This window comes from Carettochelys insculpta, chromosome 23 (assembly GCF_033958435.1).
Source record: "Carettochelys insculpta isolate YL-2023 chromosome 23, ASM3395843v1, whole genome shotgun sequence".
NCBI lineage: Eukaryota > Metazoa > Chordata > Testudines > Carettochelyidae > Carettochelys > Carettochelys insculpta.
Window position 1 is genome coordinate 21,725,761 of NC_134159.1, and position 22,397 is coordinate 21,748,157.

The 22,397-nt window shown below is 44.9% G+C and overlaps 1 protein-coding gene across 7 annotated transcripts in view; it reads left to right on the forward strand.

Annotated features, from left to right (window-relative positions):
* Positions 1–22,397, forward strand: part of KCNAB2 (potassium voltage-gated channel subfamily A regulatory beta subunit 2) — a 106,070-nt gene that overhangs the window by 53,263 nt on the left and 30,410 nt on the right. Inside the window, exon 1 of one of the 7 annotated variants that reach the window (XM_074975682.1) lies at positions 11,384–11,595. The exons of 5 other annotated variants lie outside the window; for them this stretch is intronic. In XM_074975682.1, coding sequence (XP_074831783.1) covers positions 11,384–11,595 — 212 coding nt within the window. Of the gene's footprint in view, positions 1–11,383; positions 11,596–19,170; positions 19,190–22,397 lie in introns of those variants that run through there. One more of the 7 variants, XM_074975688.1, reaches the window with a different exon arrangement.

Below are 22,397 nucleotides of genomic sequence, written 5' to 3' on the forward strand. Positions count from 1 at the left end.
GGCAAAGCTCTGGGTGCAGTAAGCCATTAAAATGTATGTGTTTCCACTTCCCTGGGGGTAGAAAATCTGTTTATTTTTTTTTAACTTGATACAAGAAAACTGTGCACAAGTTTGTCCAAAATAACTGCCCCAGCCTGCAGGCTTGCTAGTGGATTTGTGTGTCTAGTATTAATACCCACATGAGGAGCCAAATGCACCGTATGTACCAACAGCACATTTGGTCCACGTTGTACAAATGGAATTTAAGAGACCTTTGGAGACCAGGAAGTGGAATGTGTTCTTGGAATGGGATGACAAGTACCAGAGGGGTAGCCGTGTTAGTCTGTATCTTCGAGAACAACAAGAAGTCTTGTGGCACCTTATAAACTAACAGATATTTTGTAGCATAAGCTTTCCTGGGCAAAGACCCTCTTCATCAGATACATTTTGTTTTTTCCCAGGAAAGCTTATGCTGCAAAATATGTTAGTCTATTAGGTGCCACAGGACTTCTCATTGGAATAGGATGGGCTCTTGCATGCTTCTCTGCCCTCTGGGTTACACCTCGGTCTCTGTCCTGCAAGAAGAGTACATTAGTCCCTTTCCAGATATGGATGTGCAGACCCTGATTTCCCATGCCATGGCAAATGTATTCAGCAAGTACCTCCACCCTCTCTTGTGAGTCAGAGTTCTTATCTCTGTTCTAAATCCACTGGTGGTTTTTCTGTCTCCATAATACTGCTGACTGTCCCAGGTGCCTCTCCTGGAGAAAGCGGCCTTTCCTAATAGCCACGCTAAACTTTCTCAATGCATCTTCCAGTTTAGACTGTGTGCAATGTGCCCCTTTTAGGAGGAGCAAGTTATGGCCTTATCCTCTGGTTCCTTGTGTCAGGAACCACAGTGAGACTCACCTTTTCTGCAGTCCTTCTATGCCGTCAATCTACCTTCTATTCATTCGCCGTAGCTTCCCTCGCTCTTCCTTATTTTAACATGTGGCGGTGCTCGTGCTGCATTTGACAAGTAATTTAATTTCCCTGGAGATTCCAGCAGATGGCAGACTCCCACCACAGGAGGCCTGGACGTGGCCTGTTCAGGGGTGTTGCTAGTCTGAAGGGGATATGGATCTGATACTGAGTGCGAAGCATCTATTTATGTGCCTTGGGGCACACAGCAAGACTCGCAGCCCAGATCAATTGATATGGGGCTGTGGTTCTTGCGCTAGTGCCCTTGATGGAGCTCTGTAGACAGTGCTTTGAAGTTGCAGGTTGGGCTGGAGCTCAGGCTCTGAAAGACGTACACTTGCTCATGACGTAAGGATTCCACTAGAACTTTCCTACTAGCGGGTGACAATTGCCCTGTGTTGCCACCCCTTCTCACTCCCCTTTGCACCTTCTTCATGTAGCCCTGATGCCAAAGGTCTGCCAATGACTTACGCCTTGGTCTGAGAAGGATTCACTGTGAATTCTAGGGAAACGATACGGATATGACAAATTGTCGTTAGCTGGCGCTGACTGAGCGTTTTTGTAGAGGCTACTGACAGTATGTAATGTTAGGTTTTTGTTTTATTTTTGCTGTGTTTAGTCTAACCCTGGGCCTGGGAGCCTAATGAAATAAACAGCAAAGAGGGCACCGTGTTTGAGACTGCTCTAGTTGTTGGGTCATATCTCGTTTCTGTCTAGCTGTTTTCCTTTTTAAAGAACTTGACTACACTGCATGTATGAAGTGTCTATATCCAGGAATCTGCTCTCCTCCAGATGAGTGGGGAAATAATGATGAAACCCTTCTCAAGCCATGCTAGAGAGAGGGTCTCTTCTGGCATCTGTTTAAGTGGCTAGAGAAGATTAACACTTTTACATCCTTCAGTTCTCCCCTCTGCAAATTTAAAAAAACAAACTGTAGATAAATGATTTATTGCGTCTCCTCATCTCCTGTTTGTTTTTTTTTCTACAGTATTCTTGGTATTGGTGTTAGTGCAAAGAGCCTAGATTCAACTTCCTTTTTTAGGATAAATGCATTATTAAGCAAAATCTCAAATTAAAAGCCACACAGATATTGTACCCAACCAGCATCATTAAAACCAGAGCAGTTGTTTGTAATGTAAACTGTTGTCAGTTGTGCCTGTACCAGTGCTCTGGTGTGCACCTGAAGCTCCAGTAAAACTGTGCAGCTCAGTTTGATTTATGTGGCTTGAGAGCTGAGAAAGATTTGTTTTTTGAACAGTAAATGTAGATCAAGATCTTTGTCTCAGCAACAGACCCATTGATCATTTTCATCTTCTAGACTGTCTGTTATCAGAATGTCGTGTCGCTTCTCATAGGTGGTTTAATAGAATCTTGAAATGGAAACAAGTCACAACACTGCTGTAGTTATTAAAGATCCAAGATAAACACAATTCCTTCTTATCTATACTGTTTCCCAGGAACAAGATTAGAACTCAACTTAAGTTTGGTTCTAAATATTAATGAGAAATTCAGATCTGGTGTGGAATATATTGGAGGAAGAGGAGATATTCCAGCTGCACATGCAGGTTGAATTTGTCCCTCTCTCTTACAGCAAGCACTGCATGTTGAGGAGGGACAAAGACTGCACCCCAAGGAGGACAGTGGCACCTTATCTGCTTAATTTCTGTTAGGAGAAAGGCACTTTCTGTGTTGGAACATACTTTACCATAAAGCCTCAGCTTTGAAATGATTAAGCAGTAAACAGGTTGGAATTACAGCAAGATGTGCAGAAGATCTCAGCAACTTTTTTCTTTTAACCTGAATCTCACAGCTGGACATTGGTGCAAGTGACAGGACAATATGACCTCTTGCAAAGGAGATCCTCGTGTCAGTGAATAAAATGATCCCTGCACATGGAGTCCTCTGTGATGCATACCTGCATGCATCCCAGCGTAAATGTGACTTTATCTGGCCTTCATTAGTTTGGTTCTGGGGGGTGTTTTTGTGTAGAGACAGTGGGACGCCTTTGAGAGGGTATGACCGGAGCACCTGAATTAATTAGTCTGTAACCCATATGGTTCAGCCACCTGACACCCTGGTGATGTATCATTTCTGGTTCCTGCTTGCCGGGAGGCAGAGTATCCCTCTTTCCTGGAGAGCAAGCCTGTGGATTCCTTGGACTTGTGCATTAGAACTTCTTTGTCTCATCCAAAGCCATGCGAAGTCAGTGGAGTGACCTCCATAGATATGACAGAATTTGGACTAGGACCGGGGGTCTGTGTATGCCATTGAGTTTGTCAGTCAGATGGCCCAGTTCAGTGTGAGTCAGTCTCCGGCTGCAATATTATTTATTTGCATGTGTTCGCGCTCAGAGGACCAGTTCAGGGTCTGTCCCTCGTGGGCCAGGCACTGGCCAAACATGTGGCAGCTCAGCCAGGCTTTGGGGCTGAGGCAATTCCCTACCCCTTGAATGAGAGATCCTAAAGAGATCTGCAGTGCTGTTACCTGGGTATAGGCCATGCCTGGAGCCCTGGTCTAGGGAGGATTGGTTTCTCTTTGTGCTGAAATCAACTGGAGAAATGTTCAGGGTTTTAAAAACCTTCCCCCCACCACCCCCCGCCATCTGGAGCTCCCTTCCTTTCGCTGTCTTCATCCTGAAAAGAACATTCCAACACGCCCTGGCAATCTACATCCCAGGCCTTGCTGTTCAGCTCAGGCGTCACTCCTATGTTGTGCCCAAGGGGAGTTCCCAGAGAGATTGGTGCTCTGTGCTCTGGGTATTCAGGATTCTTGACTTGTCTCTACGGCTTTGGATCCAACTTGAAATAATAAACACCAGCCCATGTGAGAGACATAAAACCAAGAAAGTATCATGTGGAGCTGGAAAACCAACTCAAGTACAAAGGCAGCTGGCACTCCATTAATTTTGCATGTTCCTCTACAACCTGGTGTAATGAAAGCATAAATATTTCAAACCATTTTTGTTTTTTTTCAACTACTGTATTATATTTTGATTGGCTGAAAGCTGTTATAGAATAGGCTTGGATTAGGTACTGCTAGTCTGAAGCAATGCTATTAAAATGTTCCGTGAGACGGGACAGTTATTTCACTCGATGTGTCCGAAATCATCATGATACTGACAGTAGAAACTGAAGACTTTTTGGATACTTGGGTGCAGATGCATTACTGCAGAACTCTAGTGTAGAAAGAGAAATCTTTAGACAATTACTTTAAGTGGGTTGGGAATTAAGTTGTGTTTATGATTCCTCTGTTATTGTCAACATTCCTGTTAACTGAAATCTGCGTTTCTGTCTACTGACTCCACCAATTTCTGACCTGTATGATGTAAGACTTTGACTGCACTGAGATGGTAACTACCAGTGTTAACCCCTGCTGCAAAATTGACTTACACCAGCTCAGCTCCCCCAGTTTCCAGGTATGCTACACACACGTGTAAATTGTGTTCGCACAAGGGTATTGCACTGGCATAAGTATAGGTGTGACCAAATCCCCAATGGAGACAAAACCAAAGTGAGAGCAGAATATGAATTGTCTCATCTGTCAAACTCTCACATCAAAGACAGGGAATGGGAGCAGATGGTCATGATCAGGTGGGAGCTGAATGGATGATGCATCCTGGTGAAAAGTTGCATTGTTGCACTTTTGTATCCAAAACCAAGCTGGGAGCTTGTCAGTGCTGAGGCACCTGCTGTTCTGTGCACCTGCTTCAGAACACGTGAGCCATTGAAATATTGCCGTTCTTGTCGATATTGGAGCCCACTCCACAAACAAGCCCAGAGATTGTACATTTTGAAAAAATCCCTTTGGCATTCAATCCATCTCCTGAGTCCTGAGGCAGCACATTTCTCCACATGGGCTGTCCTGTGCCCAGGTGAATCACTTTCATTGGGTTCTGCCTGCCAAGAGCTGCCTTCAGGACTGCAGCATGTTGCTGAATTGAAAGTTCAGCAGATGGGGCTTCCTTGCATTTTCTTCTATAAGAATTAAGGGAAGTAACATTTGCACAATAGAAGTAGTCCATTTAATAGCAGTGCGACCATTATTTACTGATGACATGAAGTTTGTGCATCCTGATCAAAGAAATTATTTAGGATAAAATAATTCAGTAAATCACTTGAAAAGTTAAGGGGCAGGAGCGATGGTGACATGATTTAAGTGCCAGATTGGTTAACAGAAGCTGTAAGATACTTCTGCAATCCAGCCCCAAAATAAAGGATGAATAATTATGAGAACTATCCCTGGAGAGTGTGGCATTCATTAGAATGCTGCCCAGTGCTTCTGAAGTTTAAGGTGTGGTAGTGGCTCCAGAGATTTGACATTTACAAGGACTGCCGGAAGTTGTTTTGCAATAACAGGCTACTTCTGAATAATTTGCCTGTAAGTTTAGAATGGAAATGAACAGCTTGTGTCACAGCAAGTGTGAAGCCTCTCTGCTTAGGCAGCTTTTCACTTGGTGAGTGGAAACGCTCTGGCTTAGACCCAGCGAAGGCTGAGGGAAGCGCACGCCCTTTGGGGAAAATGTTTATCTGGGGATCAGAACTGTGTAACGAGAAACGGTTGGGTTTCCTTTTAGTCACCAGCTGAAATTTTATTTCCTTCTCAAATAAATATCAGGATAAATTAAGAGTGTTTATTTCTAATGAGAGTAATTAATTCCGAAGGTCAGCCCGCAAAAGCCTCGTAAGTGATTATATAGCAAATCATTTTGCATCATCAGTCAAAAATTCATTTAGAGAAACTGTAAAATTAGGGGACCCAAAAACACACTTTGCCACTAGAAATTAGCAATGCCAGGACCCTGTGGCAGTGGCTCTCAAGGTTTCCAGCCTACTCTACTGCTTCCAGGAGTTGGATTTGCCTAGTGTGCTCCAAAGTTTCAGCTCACTTAAAATGTATTCTGGGGCCAGGTCCTGGGTGGTTGGGTAGCCTAGTAGCTCCCATAGACAAAACTTCCCCTTAGCTGGGTGCTCTCAGAGCATTGCCCCTTCCCAGAAGGTTGGGGGGTGGCTTATGTGCTTCCATTGCCACTAAGCAGATTGACTGACTGTGGTTCCTCCACTGAACCTCCTCCGATCTCCCTTTATGGTATTCCTAGCATGCGATAAATACTCCGAGGAAGTCGAATACCTAGTGGGCGTGCTACGGACACTGCAGTGCGTGTGCCGCCCCAGCGAAAGGGTGGTGGCTGTACTGGCGCGCAGCGGTTGCTGCGATAGGGCTCTGTGTAGAACAGCTGGGCTTGTGCTTTCGGTGGGCTGGGGTCTTGGGGTTAATGAAACGGAGCAAGTTGCAAAAGATGCCAAGTGTTGGGGGTGAGGGGAGCAGCAGTGGCAGCATCAGCATTAAGCTGCCCTTCAAATGCAGGGTCCAGTAGTCCCTGGCACAGCAGATGGCTGGTCCGACCTCAGCAGTCGCTGCCATAGGACAGTGCACTTTGTTAATAGCCAAGCGGGGTAAAGGGCTGAGGGGCAAAGCTGTAACTTCTGGGTGCATCCCACATGCTGGGCTGGATTTTCCTGAGTTCCTGGGGGTTCCCGACAGTGCCACTCCCTTGACATTTGTGGTGTTGCCCTGGATTCACTCTGGGGTAACCCAGAGACGATTGAGACCCACTGAATACCTGGGTGGGAAACTGCATTGCGCTTGTGGTTGCTTAGTTGGGGGCTTTGGCCTACGCCTCCTGCAAGAAACTGTTAATCTGGGCTCAGAGAGGTTTTTCTGCTTCTCCTCCATAGGCACTAGGAGGTCGCATGCAGACTAGCTCTGCTTCACTGTGTCTGCATGGGCTGCAGGAGTTGGTGCTTGTTGGATGGCTGCCCTGTGTCAGTGACTTAATCCTCAAAGATGTTCGAAGGAATCTGCAAGGACACGCCTCTGTTCCCATCCCTCCTTGAGGCTATGTTCTGCCCTGAGGCCTACAATAAATCTACCCACAGCTGATGGGCTCTAGGGCCTGGGGCCAGAAGGAAGGGAAGAGTGGATACAATAGACCTTTACGCTTAGATAGTTCCCTCTTCTGTCATCTTAATTCATCCTCTTCAACTGCAGCCTTTGGTACAGGCTCAGTATCTGGCTGTGTGTTTCTATAAGGCCTACTCTAATGGCATCATCATAGAAGTAATTAATAAAACAACAAGCAATCTTGGCAGGAATTATAGTTTTTTTTAGTAAATACGTTGGCTCTCATTTATTTAAACTACTACAAAATAAAATCAAATGGACCTAATTTTCCCATCGCCATGCTCCTCATTTACCCCAGTGCAGAGCAGGTGTGGAGTGCTGCCAGACCAGGACAGCCGTGTTTTATACTCTCTTGGCAGTGGTGTAAATGATTGCCCCGGTGATGCAATATCAGACCCATTTTCAGTTAACTCTTAGGAAGACCCACAGTTCAAGGGATTGGTACAGTGAGAACGGCAGGGTTGCACTAGCCTTTCAGAGCTGCTGTCCAGGCTAGCAAGTCTGGAACAGCCTGGGAGACTTGCCATACAAGGTACATGCTGTCTTGTAGCCGCGTGGCTCCCAAGGTTTTAGAGAGACGAGTTAAGTGAGTTGATGCCTTTCTGTTGGTGAGAAGCTGGGCCAATTCAGGATGCAGTTACTGTAATATTGGGGTGCCCATGGGACCCCTGGTTAAAGTGGTAGTAGCATGGTGTGGGACTGCCTGATTGCACAGAGCCTCATTGCACACATGGCCTGAGCAAAAATGAAATGAGGTAATTTTGAATAGTCAAATGGAACTTCAGGATCAGTTCTCAGACCCAGCAGGAGCTGATCTCAATAGGCACTTTGAGCTGCAGATTCTGATTCCCATGAGTTTTAGAAGAATGGCTTGTGTTTTTGTGGGGCAGGGGAGTGGAGAGAACCTGGGCTAGTTAGTGAGTTTGCTCAGGAGGACATTTTTTGGTGAATGTGTTTTTGTTGGGTTTTATTTCCCTGTGTTTCAGGGGTGTTTCCTGAAGACTGTGATTGAAGTTAATGGCAAAACTGTCATTAATTTCAGCTGGGGCAAGAATCCATCCTTCGTGGTGAGGAATTCTGGAACGGGTTGCAATAGAGTTGGAAATTGCAGTCAAGGCCTGGAGGCATCTAAATCGGATTACACTGTCTCAATTGAATGGATTAAGGATCTTTGAGGCAGAAGAAAATATGACTAGATTAAAAAGTTTTTTTTAATCAGAGTTCAAATCTATTTAACTTTTATTGCTGTGAGACCCAGGCAACCACAGAATTTTTTTTTTTGTGTAAAAGTGATGTAGGAATGAATTCACATCATTATACTGTAATCCACTTTGTTACCTTGATGTTATTTTGCTGGACCATGTGACTGAACAATTAGTCTCTGATCATTAAAGCATTCTCTTATTCCTACTGACAGAGATGCTTCCAAATACATCCGTTAAAAAGAAGGCACAGGAGAGGGGATGCTGTTCCATGCCACAGCGCTGCACTGGACAGTATTAAATTGCATTTAGAAGCCTGGAGAGCGTTGTAATAGAGGGCTCACACTTCATATCTGAAATTACAAAATAGTTGAAAAATGAGATGGGGGGGCGCTCTGTGAGTGGTTGATTGAAATTTTGCCTCCCACTGGTCAATTTGCCCTGTTTGGAGAGCCATCAGGCAGGACTCTCACAAACAATAACACCGAGTAATGTGTGAAATTAAATTAAACACCAAGTATATATTACGGGGGAAAGCAAAATTTCCCCACGCTGGAATGCTCTTAGTGTTCCTCCAGGGGGTTACTCCAGCTACAGGCATGTTTTAAAAGGGGGAGCAATGAGGTATTTTTTTCCCCGAGAGAGTTTATTTTAGACTTTGATCCAATGTTCAGAGTTTTCTATTAGAGCCAGTTAGCCATTACACCACAGCTGTCAAAGAATGAGACACTTAAGTGACAGCTGGGGCTTCCATGGAGCTCAGCACCCAAATCTGGCCCTGCCCTGTGGGAATCTAGAGACCCCTCACTTTGCAGGCGTGCGGTGAGTGCACGTGTGTAAGAGAAGGTTTCACGAAGGGTTAAAAGTTTCAGAGGACCGCGCAGCGCAGTCTGAGCGAGGGCAGGCAGCTGGCCTGGTGCTCTGACAGTACTATGCCAGGGGTCAGCGTTTGGGCGGTGAGCTCTACAGGCAAACAGATGCTTTGGAGCGCTGCAGAAGCATCATGTTCTACCCCTGCGGGAGGAGGCCTCTGGAGTAAAGTGCCGTTTTCTGCCGGAGGAGGGGTGAGCCAGGAGTCAGTTCTCTCTCGTGTGGCGAAGACCGTCCTTGGGGCTCCTCTGCGAGAGGCGGTGGATCAGCATGCCACATGTGGCTGGGCTTGGAGTAAAAGGGGTTTTAACCTGGAGCCGAGCTGGGAGAACACCTGATTTCATTAAGTGGTTTCGTCCATGGATGCTGACTGAAATAGCCCAACCAAACCAGCAAGCCAAGGGTTCTAGGAATGTGGTGGACAAAAACCCCACCAGCCAACAGTCCTCAGCATGGAGGTGCATCATCACAACGCAGTCACCTTGGTGCGGGGTGTGCAGGAGCAGCACAGCTGAGAGCAGCAGCCTGCAGGGCGGAGCTCTCTTTCAAGGGTGTCTCATAAACAATGAGAGACAAGGGTAAAAGCGAGGCTATGTAAAAGCCAGGGCCATACTAAAGGCAGCATCTCTCCCATGTAGTCATTCCATTCTAGGCCATTTCTGTCTCTCCAGCTAATCTGAAACCCTATGTAAATTATTACCGCCGTATTCCCAGGACTGTTGTATCCCACAGCTCTTCTGTCCTGGTCAGCTGTCCAAAGGGCCGTAATGTTCACCTGGGAGCAGCAGGATCTGCTCCAGGCATGGCAGTGGGAAATGGTCCCTCTGCTCAGGCAAAGCCAATGCTGACTACTACTTCTCTCGCTACTTCTGTGGTCTTTTTTTCCTTGAGGTGAAGGGATCTGTTCCTGTGGCTGAGGTCCTTGGGGTCTAACCTAAAGCCTTTGTTGTGGCTGCTGGGATCTGGGACCTCCCAGATCCCATCCCATGTTGCTAGACTGTCCAGTTTTATGTCCCCCATTGTCCTCCCTCTTCTCATGACATGTCTGTGGGGGCAGGGGGCTTTGTGTGTTTTATTGCCAAGTCCCTCTGTACACACCTTTACGTCTAACTCTACTGGTACCTCTCTTCAGAGGAAAAATGCACAACCACCTAGCGGCAAACAATGAAAATTTGATTTCAGAGCAAGTGCTAGGAAAAAAGCCAGTCACACACGTTCCTGTGAAGCCAGACGCAAACAGTGGATGTTCCAGTCTGTGAAATCATTGACTCTTTAATGCGACTTTTAGTGTTTCATGAAACATGCATTGAAGACAAGCTGGGTTTCTTCATTCCGACACTGTATTAGTAACATTTACATGCTGCGCTACAGACATACAGGAGGGAGGTTTCTGCTTCACCCAGTTTACTCTCCGAATTTAGCTACTGCTGCTGTTCACTGCAGTGTTGGGAGGTGGAGGGGCAGAGACAAGAGAGAGCAGAAAACAAGGAGAAAGGGAGCCCTCCCCTGCAGGGACCATTAGCAACCCACCGCACAGCTGTGTGCAGCAAATGTAGTTTTGCCAACAGCTGTGTCTCTAGTAATTCTTCCCTGGGAGAAGTAGCAACGTGCCCCCTTTGTTCATGATGAATTGCTGACTGTTTCCTGCTCAGCTCACTGGTTACCTAATTGACTTAGCTGAGCCTGGGAATCAAGCAGCATCATTGCAGCCTAGTCACGCTGCCCTCTTCACTTCAGAAATCCAGCCTGGGATTGGCAAGAAGCAGCTGCCCCAGGGGTCAAGCAGGAAAAAGAAATTCCTCTGCAGGGCTCAAGAAGCAGAAGAATTTGGGGTCTTAGCTCTCCTTTTGCTTTAAATAAAGGGCTGATGGATGCTTGTGTCTATAACCAGCAGGGTCTGAAAGGCCAGGCTCCCGTGCATGTGGAAAGCTGCAGAAGGTTTCTTATCTGAGGGAAGTGTAAGTGTGAGATTAGAAAGAAACAGAAATGCCATGTGAACATTGACTTGCAAGCCACTGTGTTTAACTCAGTTGCAAACGGCATCCATTAAACTTCGAAAAGCTACTTCGGAGACCTACCAAGCTGCCCCATCCCGGCTGGGAACAGAGAAAGCAGCGAATGACGGAAGGATGCAAGCTGCAAATAAATGGATTTGACTCTATTAGTTCTTACCCCTCCCCGTTGTTTTTTTCCCCTGCAAGAACTGCATCTTCTACTTGTTTAGTTTGTGGTCCTTTTGTTTTGGTTTTGGGGGCTTTTCCGAACATTCCAAATTCCTGGGGGGAAACCCTTTCAGCCCCTTTCCTCCTCTGGCACTCGCAGAGAGAGGAGTCAGAGTGCTGCCGAACAGAGCACTTTGGAGAACTGACAGGGGGTGGGGATTTCTGAAACCAAACTAAAGAAAGGACACGATGCAGGTTTCCTTTGTATGCTCCGAGCACAGCATAAAGAGCCGGAGCGCAGAAGATCGGCTGAACAGACAAAATGCCAGCAGTCCCAGCCTTGGCACACGCAGCAAATTCCGAACAGTGGCCATGGTTGCGCGGAGTCTGGGGCAGCTGTCTGTACAAAATGCCCCATCCTCCAGTGACTCCAGCATGAAGCAGCCAGGAATGAAATACAGGTAGGGCAAAAACAGTGCTCTCCGTTCTGTGTGAAGAGAGTTGTCTGACCTCTTGTTTAGACATGTTTCTGATTTGCACTGTCTCGTGCCTATGTTGGAAGGGGAGTGCATGAGTTTGTTGTGTTGCCTGACTATATCTGTCTTTTCTCAATGCTAGAAACTCCAGACTCTGCGTGCACTGTCCTGTGTCTCTATTGCTTCTAGTTGGCTGGTTTTTTCCTCCTTTCGGTACAGCTTTGTGAAGAGTCATCTGCTCTCACTTACACTGATGAGAACCAGAGCACTGCCACTGAATTCATTGTGGCAAAGATCAGAGAGGTAGCCATGTTAGTCTTTATCTGCAAAAACAACAAGAAGTCCAGTGGCACCTTATAGACTAACAGATATTTTGGAGCATAAGCTTCTGATTAAATTAAAGGGAAAACGAAGTGCGTCTTTGCCCACAAAAGCTTATACTCCAAAATATCTGTTTGCCTATAAGGTGCCACTGGAATTCTCATTCTTGTTACTGAATTCACTGGAATTATTCCCAATGCACACTAGCCTAAATAAGAGCAGCATGTGACCCTAAGATTGGCTTAGGGTTCAGCAGAATTCCAGTTAGCTTTGTTGTTCCTAATTCTCAGATGTTCGGGGCGGGGGGAGTGGGAGTCAGCAGCCCACTGATTGCTCATTTGATAGCAGAACCTTGTATTTGTTGGTGCCACAGATGCTTTCTGGTGCTTCCTCCTTCAGAGCCTCAATAAATGGGCTGTAGAATAAGAAGAGTAAAGGTGTGTCAGCCATACGCTCTGCTGCTGTTGCTCTGTACTCTAGTGATCTGAACACTAAACAAAACATAACAGCATGCTCCAAACAGCCATGCACCGAGAGATTAGCATGTTAAACTGGGATGACATTTCAAGAGGGAGATGCCAAGGAGTTTTTTGTGTCTACGAATAACATGTATGCTGTACTTCAGCTAGTATTGGCATGTCTCACCCTTCATACGGGATGCGAATAACAGTGCCAAATATGTAAGGCAGAGGCATGTCACTTGGGTGGTGTGTGGTCTCCTAGATGATCTTGTCATGTTCAGTGAACAAGCCACTTTCACTCCCATCCTGGATGATCTTCTAAGCAATGTGCAAGAGTCAGAGAGAGACAAAGAATGAATAGGTGAGAGAGATGCTGCCTTCCGTTGCAGTGATCAGCTGGGAACGTTGGGGTCTCTTCTCAGTCTGGTACGTACCCCTCAGCCGAGGCCACTGAATGCTTGAGCTGTGTTCCTACTGAGTAAAAAATTGTAACAGGCAATTTTACCTGGATACCATTCAGCGTGCGCTTTGAAAGTTTCAACTGAAAATTTCATCCAATGCCTGACTTAGAAGTTTGCCATCTTAGACGGAAAGGAGGAAGAGCTGTAGAGCCTAAACTTATGAGGATTGTCCAAAGGCAAGATAGATCTTAAACATCAAAGTGATTCCAATACCAAAAGCATTCTAGTTAAACCTCCCAGACTGGAGATTAGTTCAGCTGTAATACTGTTGTTTGATTGGATTTGTCAGTGCTGAATAGAAATATACAGGGTAGCAAAAGCAACCTGTTTTCTCTCCTACCTTTCTCTGACTGCCCGAACAGAGAGTGTAAGAGAGTGTAGGTAGATGTTATTTGGCAAAGATGTTCCAGGGTAACCAGGAAGTTTTCGGTAGTATTGTTTTTGGGTGTCCAACCTGAGTAACCTCAGCGGGACCTAGCTTTAGTGAGTAAACTTACAGTCCTTTCTGGAAAATTAGCTGCCATTTCATAGCCTCCAGAAACACAGGTCACTTCAAAAGTCAACCTTGCAACACCTGAATGCTGCTTATTCAGTATTTATCCCCTTGCCAGGTGCCTCAGGAAGCTGGAGAGGGGAGCTGAGTTGAGTCCTATTCCTCTCTCAATTGTACCCTGCGTGACCAATGATTTGAGACAGTTCTGCTGGGGTGAATGTGGAAGGGTGATACTGCTGGTGGAACCCAGAACAGGGAGAATTTGGGGTTCAAGAAAAATTCCACTATCCTTCTGAAAACCATTCCCCATCAATCATGGGAATCGCAAATCCTAGTTCATTGTGCAGCTTTTTCACTCCCTGGGAGTTGAGCAAGGTTTTTAAAACCCCCCAACAAAGGGCTGAAGGATTGGGTGCCATAACTGGCTGATACACACTTCATAGTTTACTTGTGTTTGTCAGGCATCTGTTATGGTCCTTGCCTGGTGCCAAGAGAGAAAATGTCTGTCAGCTTCCTCGGAGTTGGGACCCTTCAGCGCTAGCAGTGCCACGGCAGTGCTGAATGAATTGCTGTGTGGTGCCTCTTAAATTGCTAGGGTAGTACTAAACCAGAGTACGGGAGTGCAGGCGACAAACTGGTGTAAGAAGGAGAGAGAGAGAGACAGTGTGTTGTCTTTTACACTACATTGTACCTAAGTGTAGCTTTAATACAAGCCTTCACATCCCCACCAGTGGTGCCGAAACTTTTAACTCCCCCTGCCCCAGAGCCACAGGTAGGGGAGGGACACAGATAGAGGAAAGAGGCCACAGCTGGGGGCAGGAGTGGTACCATGGCTGGGACCCTGGCAGCCAGGACTTGAACGAGGTGGCACTCCTTATCCAGGCCCCAGCCATGCCCCGTCCTCCCCCAAACATACCTCTCTGCCCCCTGAGGGAGGTGTGCCCCACAGTCTGGGGGCCTCTTTTCTACATGGTGACTAAGGCTAGTGTAGCCAGGCATGAGGAATATTAACCATCTGCAGTTGTTAAGATCTGTTGCTATTATTCGGCTTTGCTCTCTTCCCAAATTCAAGATCCCTGGGTCAAATTGCTGCTCGCCCTGGGGCGTCCGTCCAGCAAGCACTCTCTTTTCTGTCCCAGTCCCTGAAACAGCAATCCCGTATCTGGGCTCCTTCCAGAAACACAGGGTTTTTACTGCATTTCATCATAGACTGGTGGCTAAGAAAAACTACATTCTAACTGAGCACACAACCATTAGGCTAGAATGCTGCCTTGTCACTGAGCTAAAGGGGAGCGATGCTATGTACCTTCCTGTGTGGACAGGTCTGTACTTCTAGCATGCATAGGCATAGCTGCTGTGTGTCTGGTGCTGGCGTTGTATGCCAAAGGGAGGGTGCTTAATGGCCCTGTTTACAGCTTCCTTCCTTTAGTATCTAGGAGTCTGTAGTGCAGAGTTTTAGTCTACATCTACATTGCTGCAGAAGATCAACCTGCTCAGGGTCTAAACAGTAAGCTAAACTGTAACAAGCTAAACAGTAACAAGTCTCCAGGACCAGATGGCATTCACCCAAGGGTTCTGAAAGAACTCAGATGTGAAATTGCAGAGCTATTAATGGTGGTCTGTAACCTATCCTTTAAATCAGCTTCAGTACCCAATGACTGCAAGACAGCTAATATAATGCCAATATTTAAAAAGGGCTCTAGAGGACATCCTGGCAATTACAGGCCCGTAAGTCTAACGTCAGTACCAGGCAAATTAGTAGAAACAATAGTAAAGAATAAAATTGTCAGACATGTAGAAGATCATGATTTGTTGGGCAAAAGTCAGCATGGTTTCTGTAGAGGGAAGTCATGTCTTACTAATCTATTAGAGTTCTTTGAAGGGGTTAACAAACATGCAGATGTGGGGGATCCAGTGGGCATAATATACTTAGATTCCAGAAAGCCTTTGACAAGGTCCCTCACCAAAGGCTCTTATGTAAATTAGGTGGTCATGGGATAGGAGGAAAGATCCTTTCATGGATTGGAAACTGGTTAAAAGACAGGAAACAAAGGGTTGGAATAAATGGTAAATTTTCACAATGGAGGGGGGTAACTCGTGGTGTTCCCCAAGGGTCAGTCCTGGGACCAATCCTGTTCAGCTTGTTCATCAATGATCTAGAGAAAGGGATAAGCAGTGAGGTGGCCAAGTTTGCAGATGATACCAAGCTGTTCAGGATAGTCAAAACCAAAGTAGATTGTGAAGAACTTCAAAAAGATCTCAGCAAACTGAGTGATTGGGCAGAAAAATGGCAAATGAAATTTAATGTGGGTAAGTGTAAGGTAATGCACATTGGGGAAAAAATAACCCCAATTATACATACAATGTGATGGGGGCAAATTTAGCTACAACAGATCAGGAGAGGGATCTTGGAATTATAGTGAATAGTTCTTTGAAAACATCCACGCAGTGTGCAGCGGCAGTCAGTAAAGCAAATTGGATGTTAGGAATTATTAAAAAAGGGTTAGAAAATAAGACAAAGAATATCATACTTCCCCTATATAAAAGTATGGTACGCCCACATCTTGAGTACTGCGTGCAGATGTGGTCTCCTCACCTCAAAAAAGATATATTGGCATTAGAAAAAGTTCAGAAAAGGGCAACTAAAATGATTAAGGGTTTGGAAAGGGTCCCATATGAGGAGAGGCTAGAGAGACTGGGACTTTTCAGTCTAGAAAAGAGGAGACTGAGGGGTGATATGATAGAGGTATATAAAGTCATGAATGGTGTGGAGACAGTGAATACAGAAAAGTTATTTACTTGTTCCCATAATATAAGAACTAGAGGACACCATAAGAACATAAGAATGGCCATACTGGGTCAGACCAAAGGTCCATCGAGCCCAGCATCCCATCTGCCGACGGTGGCCAATGCCAGGTGCCCCAGAGAAGGAGAACAGAAGACAATGATCAAGTGATTTATCTCCTGCCATCCATCTCCTGCCCTTGTTATGAAGGCTAGGGCACCATACTTTATCCCTGGCTAATAGCCATTTATGGACCTAACCTGCAAAAATTTATCAAGCTCTTTTTTAAACCCTAATAGAGTCCTGGCCTTCACAGCCTCCTCGGGCAAGGAGTTCCACAGGTTGACTGTGCGCTGTGTGAAGAAAAATTTCCTTTTATTAGTTTTGAACCTACTACCCCTCAATTTCATTTGGTGTCCCCTAGTTCTTGTATTATGGGAAAAGGTAAATAATTTTTCTATATTCACTTTCTCCACACCATTCATGATTTTATATACCTCTATCATATCGCCCCTCAATCGCCTTTTTTCCAAACTGAAAAGTCCCAGTCTCTCTAGCCTCTCCCCATATGGGACCCTTTCCAAGCCCCTAATCATCTTAGTCGCCCTTTTCTGAACCTTTTCTAATGCCAATATATCTTTTTTGAGGTGAGGAGACCACATCTGCACGCAGTACTCGAGATGTGGGCGTACCATAGTTTTATATAGGGGGAGTATGATCTCTTTTGTCTTATTATCGATCCCTTTTTTAATAATTCCTAACATCCTATTTGCCTTACTAACTGCCGCTGCACACTGCATGGATGTCTTCAGAGAACTATCCACTATAACTCCAAGATCCCTTTCCTGATCTGTCGTAGCTAAATTTGACCCCATCATGTAGTACGTGTAATTTGGGTTATTTTTTCCAACATGCATTACCTTACACTTACCCACATTAAATTTCATTTGCCATTTTGCTGCCCAATCACTCAGTTTGCTGAGATCTTTTTGTAGTTCTTCACAATCCCTTTTGCTTTTGACTGTCCTGAACAACTTGGTGTCATCTGCAAACTTTGCCACCTCACTGCTTACACCGTTTTCTAGATCATTGATGAACAAGTTGAACAGGATCGGTCCCAGGACTGACCCCTGGGGAACACCACTAGTTACCCTCCTCCATTGTGAAAATTTACCATTTATTCCCACCCTTTGTTTTCTGTCTTTTAACCAATTCCCGATCCATGAAAGGACCTTTCCTCCTATCCCATGACCACCTAATTTACATAAAAGCCTTTGGTGTGGGACCGTGTCAAAGGCCTTCTGGAAATCTAGGTATATTATGTCCACTGGGTGCCCCTTGTCCGCATGTTTATTAACCCCTTCAAAGAATTCTAGTAGATTAGTTAGACACGACTTCCCTCTGCAGAAACCATGCTGACTTTTGCCCAACAATTCGTGCTCTTCTATGTGCCTTGCAATTTTACTCTTTACTAGTGTTTCTACTAATTTGCCTGGTACTGATGTTAAACTTATCGGTCTATAATTGCCAGGATCTCCTCTAGAGCCTTTTTTAAATATTGGTGTTATATTGGCCGTCTTCCAGTCATTTGGTACCAAAGTGGATTTAAAGGATAGGTTACAAACCACTGTTAATAACACCAAATGAAATTAATGGGTAGTAGGTTCAAAACTAATAAAAGAAATTTTTTCTTCACACAGCGCACAGACAACCTGTGGAACTCCTTGCTGGAGGAGGCTGTGAAGGCCAGCACTCTAACAGAGTTTAAAAAAGAGCTTGATAAATTTTTGGAGGTTAGGTCCATAGATGGCTATTAGCCAAGGCTAAAGTATGGTGCCCCTAGCCTTTAGTCAAAGGCTGGAGACAGATGGCAGGAGACAAATCGCTTGATCATTGTCTTCGGTTCACCTCCTCTGGGGCAGCTGGCACTGTCCGCTGTCAGCAGACAGGATACTGCGCTGGATGGACCTTTGGTCTGACCCAGTATGGCTGTTCTTGTGTTCTTATCTTCAGGGGGTTGATGTCACACACGTTTGAAATGATGCTTTGAAGGGTCTCAGTTGTCCCCTCTGGTCTTCGCGAGAGGTGAGAAATAAGGAAAGTCAAAGTGAGAAGTACACCTGTCAACCTTCCCCTGTGTAGACAGATGTGGAAGTCAACTGCGGATAAATTGATTTAACTGTGCAATTGGCATAGTTAAAATTGTGTCTGCAGTCAACTACTACGTCTAGTGTAGAATAGCCTCAAACTAGGTTCTGAGGAACACTGGTGTTCATGAACAACACACAGGTGTGCCAAGGCAGCATAGCAACTAGCACAACATGCAAGACACTTATCTATCTTCTGTTATTAAAACCAGATGTAATGTTACTACTTCATTGCTAGGATACCTGGTTAAATTACTTCATTTTGATTTTGCTACCTGTGTTGCTGTTTGTGGTTTTTTGGTTTGACTTTTTTTTTTTTTTAAAAGAAAATTTTCATAGGTGTTCTGCATAATTAATATTATTGTTTGGTGCTCCATGGTCCCAAAAAGTTTAAGTACTGCTATGTTGTACTTCGAATCCTGCAAATTAATGAACTGTGGTGGCGGCGGCGGCGGCAACGTCCGCCCAGAGTTACTATAAAACGGGGTAGTGAATAGGCAAACCAAGGCCAAATCTGTATTGCCAGAGGCTTCTGAATGGACCCTGAAATAATTTTTAATTCTTCTTATATCATTGTTATTTTTTAAATTGTTTTCTCTGGAATCTGGACCTTGGCTATGCCTCTACCAAGATATTTGGATCTTGGCAAAATATAAACTATTCCAGCTATATTGTCTTCCTTTCACCATGTCCTTTTCTTAGTAGAGGTTGGGAAGCGTTTAAAAAGGAAAAGTCCTCCACCTTCGTGTAGTGAACCAGCTGTCCTGGATGTGCTTACTTCAAAGTGGCAGACTTGAAGAGAGGAGACACCAAGCTGAGGAAGAGTTGAAAAGTCTAGAAAAGTTGTGCTGGATGTGGCTGTCATAGATGTTGAAGATGGAAAAGGCCTGAGGTAGTCAGCGAGTCCACAGGTAGACAACTTATTATTGTCAAGGTCCAAATTTCAAGGTACAGTCAAGACTCAGACTCCAGAGAAAATCGTAACAATAATTTTTCTAATAATTTAATAGATTTCAGGGTCTGTTCAAAATGGTCTGGTGGTCCAGATTTGGCCTGCAGGCTGCCTATTGACTTACCCCTGTGCTAATGCACCCCTACCCGCTACGGAATCGGTCCATAAGGTGTATTCTCTGGGGTGGTGTTCAGGCTAAGTTTTCAGTATCTCCACCTTTAGAGCTTTAGCCATTTTTTTTGAGGAAACTATCCTGCTGTCTGCTAAAGGTCACCATTGTGTACTTCACCCTGTCATGCAGAGTGTGGCCAAAGCCATGTAAAAAAAAACCCTTCTCCATAGGAGCCACGTCACTCAAGCTTTGTTAGCTGTCCAGCACCAGCCATGGGGATGTCTAGCCACAGGGCCTAAACTTGCTTAACTTCAGTATTTAGAAGTAGGAGATCTTGAAGTTAAGGCAACTTAAACTGGTTCCACTTGAAAGGCAGAAACATAGATTGTTATGTGAAGCCACATGGGTTAAATATGGTTCTCTTGCCAGTACAGCCCCTGATTTCAGGGTCCCATGCATACGATAGCAGCTTTGGCCCTCTTCTCATTGCAACACAGACAGCTTCTGTTCCTCAAATACAGCCTCATGGTGAGAGCCCAGCCACTACAAGGTAGATACTGTGTAAAAGTGGCCCCACCCAGGAACTCTTCTGGCTCCCCACGTCGGAGGGCAGATCTGCACTACCGTGTGAGGTCAGTGCAGCTGCCCCAAAGGAGACGCGTGGCTGTAGCATATCTGGTGAAGACGTGCCAAGCCAATGGGACGACTCTCTCCCGTTGTCATAATTACCCTGCCTGGGTGAGTTGCATAAGCTGGATCAGAGGGAGTGTGTCCCACTGACATAGTGCCAGTGTTGGGGGTTGACTTTTTCACACCTGTATGTGTACCTGCCGTAGAGACCAGCTCTCTACATTGCTGCTGCTTCAGACGAGGACACTCTGGGTACTTTATACCACTGGTCTCTCGAGCCAGTTTGTTTTAGTGAGCATCTTTTTTGTTGTTTGTTTTTATTTCTTAAACACAGCTCCTAATCTGATATGGGGGTTGAAAAGCCCCCTGCGTCTCGCATGCTGTGTTTGATTGCAGTCTTCCATGCAGTGGAGCAGACCTGAGGTAATGATAGCAGTTCCATTGACAAGGGTTTTTCTCCACACCTCTTACTCACAACCTTATACTTTTGTGCTCCTAGAAAATATCTGTGCAAATCAATTTGTTTATTTATGCTGTAAGCCCCACACCGAACAAGTTTATGAAGTGGGGGACCAGCTGTGTTCTGGACGCAAAACCAGGGGTCAGGAATTTCTGAGGCTGAAATCCCAGCTGTGATACTGCTTTACTCTGTAGCTTTGGATGAGTCACTTTGACTTTCCTTAAGAGTGTTCCCTTCTTAAAACTGGGATGAAGTTTTCTTGCCCTATTAATTAATATTTTAAAGCCGTTTTACAATTGAGAGCCAAATGTGCAGTACAGCATAGAATTCATGTCTGCTCATCAAATTATGTATTCCTGTGATAGATGTCATTTGTTTCAAGTTATTGGACTTTTACTATATGTACCCAGAAATTTCAGTTTGCATTCTCTCTCCAGCTTGCACTCTGTCTGTCAAGAACACCATTGTTGTAAAGCTGCTGTCAGAAAATGGTGGATGCTGTAATGTTTCTGACCTAAGAATATAAATCAGATTTAATGAGGTCGCTGCTACTGCCACTTTACATTATTGTGCACATGTAGCATGCAGAGTTTCAGCAGCCATCTGTTATCTAATAAATTAATTATGTATCTGAAAGCCTTGCACTTAGGGTTTTATTTTCCACTAAAATGTGGTTGATTTACCATGTTCAACTGTCATAGTTTAAATTTCATACTAAGTAGTTGCCCAGGAAGAGTACTGGGTGACACAGAGAAATGCCTTGAAATGCCCGTTCTCTGGTGTTCTTCTGTGATAGCAAGTTAGTTTGCAAGTTGGAAAGGCTGGTTAACGTTAAAAATACCTGTTCAGACACTCCATATGCTTTTGCTTTGAGTTTTGTCCATGTGGATAGGTTGTGTGCAAAATAATACGTTTTCGACCCATACTTGCAAGTTGCAGAGTGCGTCTGTTCTTCGGGTGGTGATTAGTAAACACAGAGTGTCTGAGAAACAGCACTCTTCCCTTCATGTTTTCTCAGTGTGTGCTCTCTCTAGATATTTGTCTCCTGTTTTTGGTTGCGAAAATAGGAAAATATTACCTGACGTCATCAGCTGTTGTCGAATACCTCATCTGAATTGGGTGGAAGTCCTTATCTTTTCTTTCTCCTTGAACTAAATAATGTCTCAGTTCATGGCCTTAATTTTGCAGCCATCAATTTGGGTTGGTGTGGAGACAACTGCTGTCTTTTGGTTTCATTGACTGTAGTATCCAGGGTGGTCTGGGTAATGCTTAGCCTTCCTTCAGCGCGAGACCTGAGCTCAGTGACCTAACAAAGTCCTCCTACTTCTACATTTCTGAGATCGTTTGTGTTGCTGATTTCCAGACTTCCATTTCTATCACAGTTGTCTTGTGAGCCAGTTGATTCACAATTTTCCCTTGTGTTTACATCGTTCTTCCTTTTTTTTTTCATTCCTTGTCCTGTTCTTATTACCTTCTTGCTTTTCTTTTGTTTTGCTCTGTCTTTTTACCAGGCTTGAATATGATCACCCTGAGCTCTGTAGAGGCCTACCACCCAGGCTGATGGGTTGTGGGTGGGGGTTTCCAACGACTGGGTAACTTCAGAACAGTTACACTAACTGTATATTTCAGGTAATTTTGCAAAAGGTGTCTTCATTCACTTCCTGTTTGTCTCTACTTTGTGCGTCTTCTACCCATGCTAACTCAGTTCTTGTAACTCACGGATGTGCCACAGGCTTTTCAGCCCGTATTATTTTGAGGGTTAAATGTGTTCTTGTGCAAAGGGACTGATGCAAACATACTAGCTTGTGATTTTATACCTGTTTGATGACTAATTAGGAAGTTAGTTGGTTGTGAGGGGGTTGTTAAGTGTCATGCCAATAACCGCTACTTACTGGTTGTATTTGCATGTTCTTTACAGTACACCTACTGCACTGCAGAGAGTGTCCGTCACAGAAGTTTTATTAT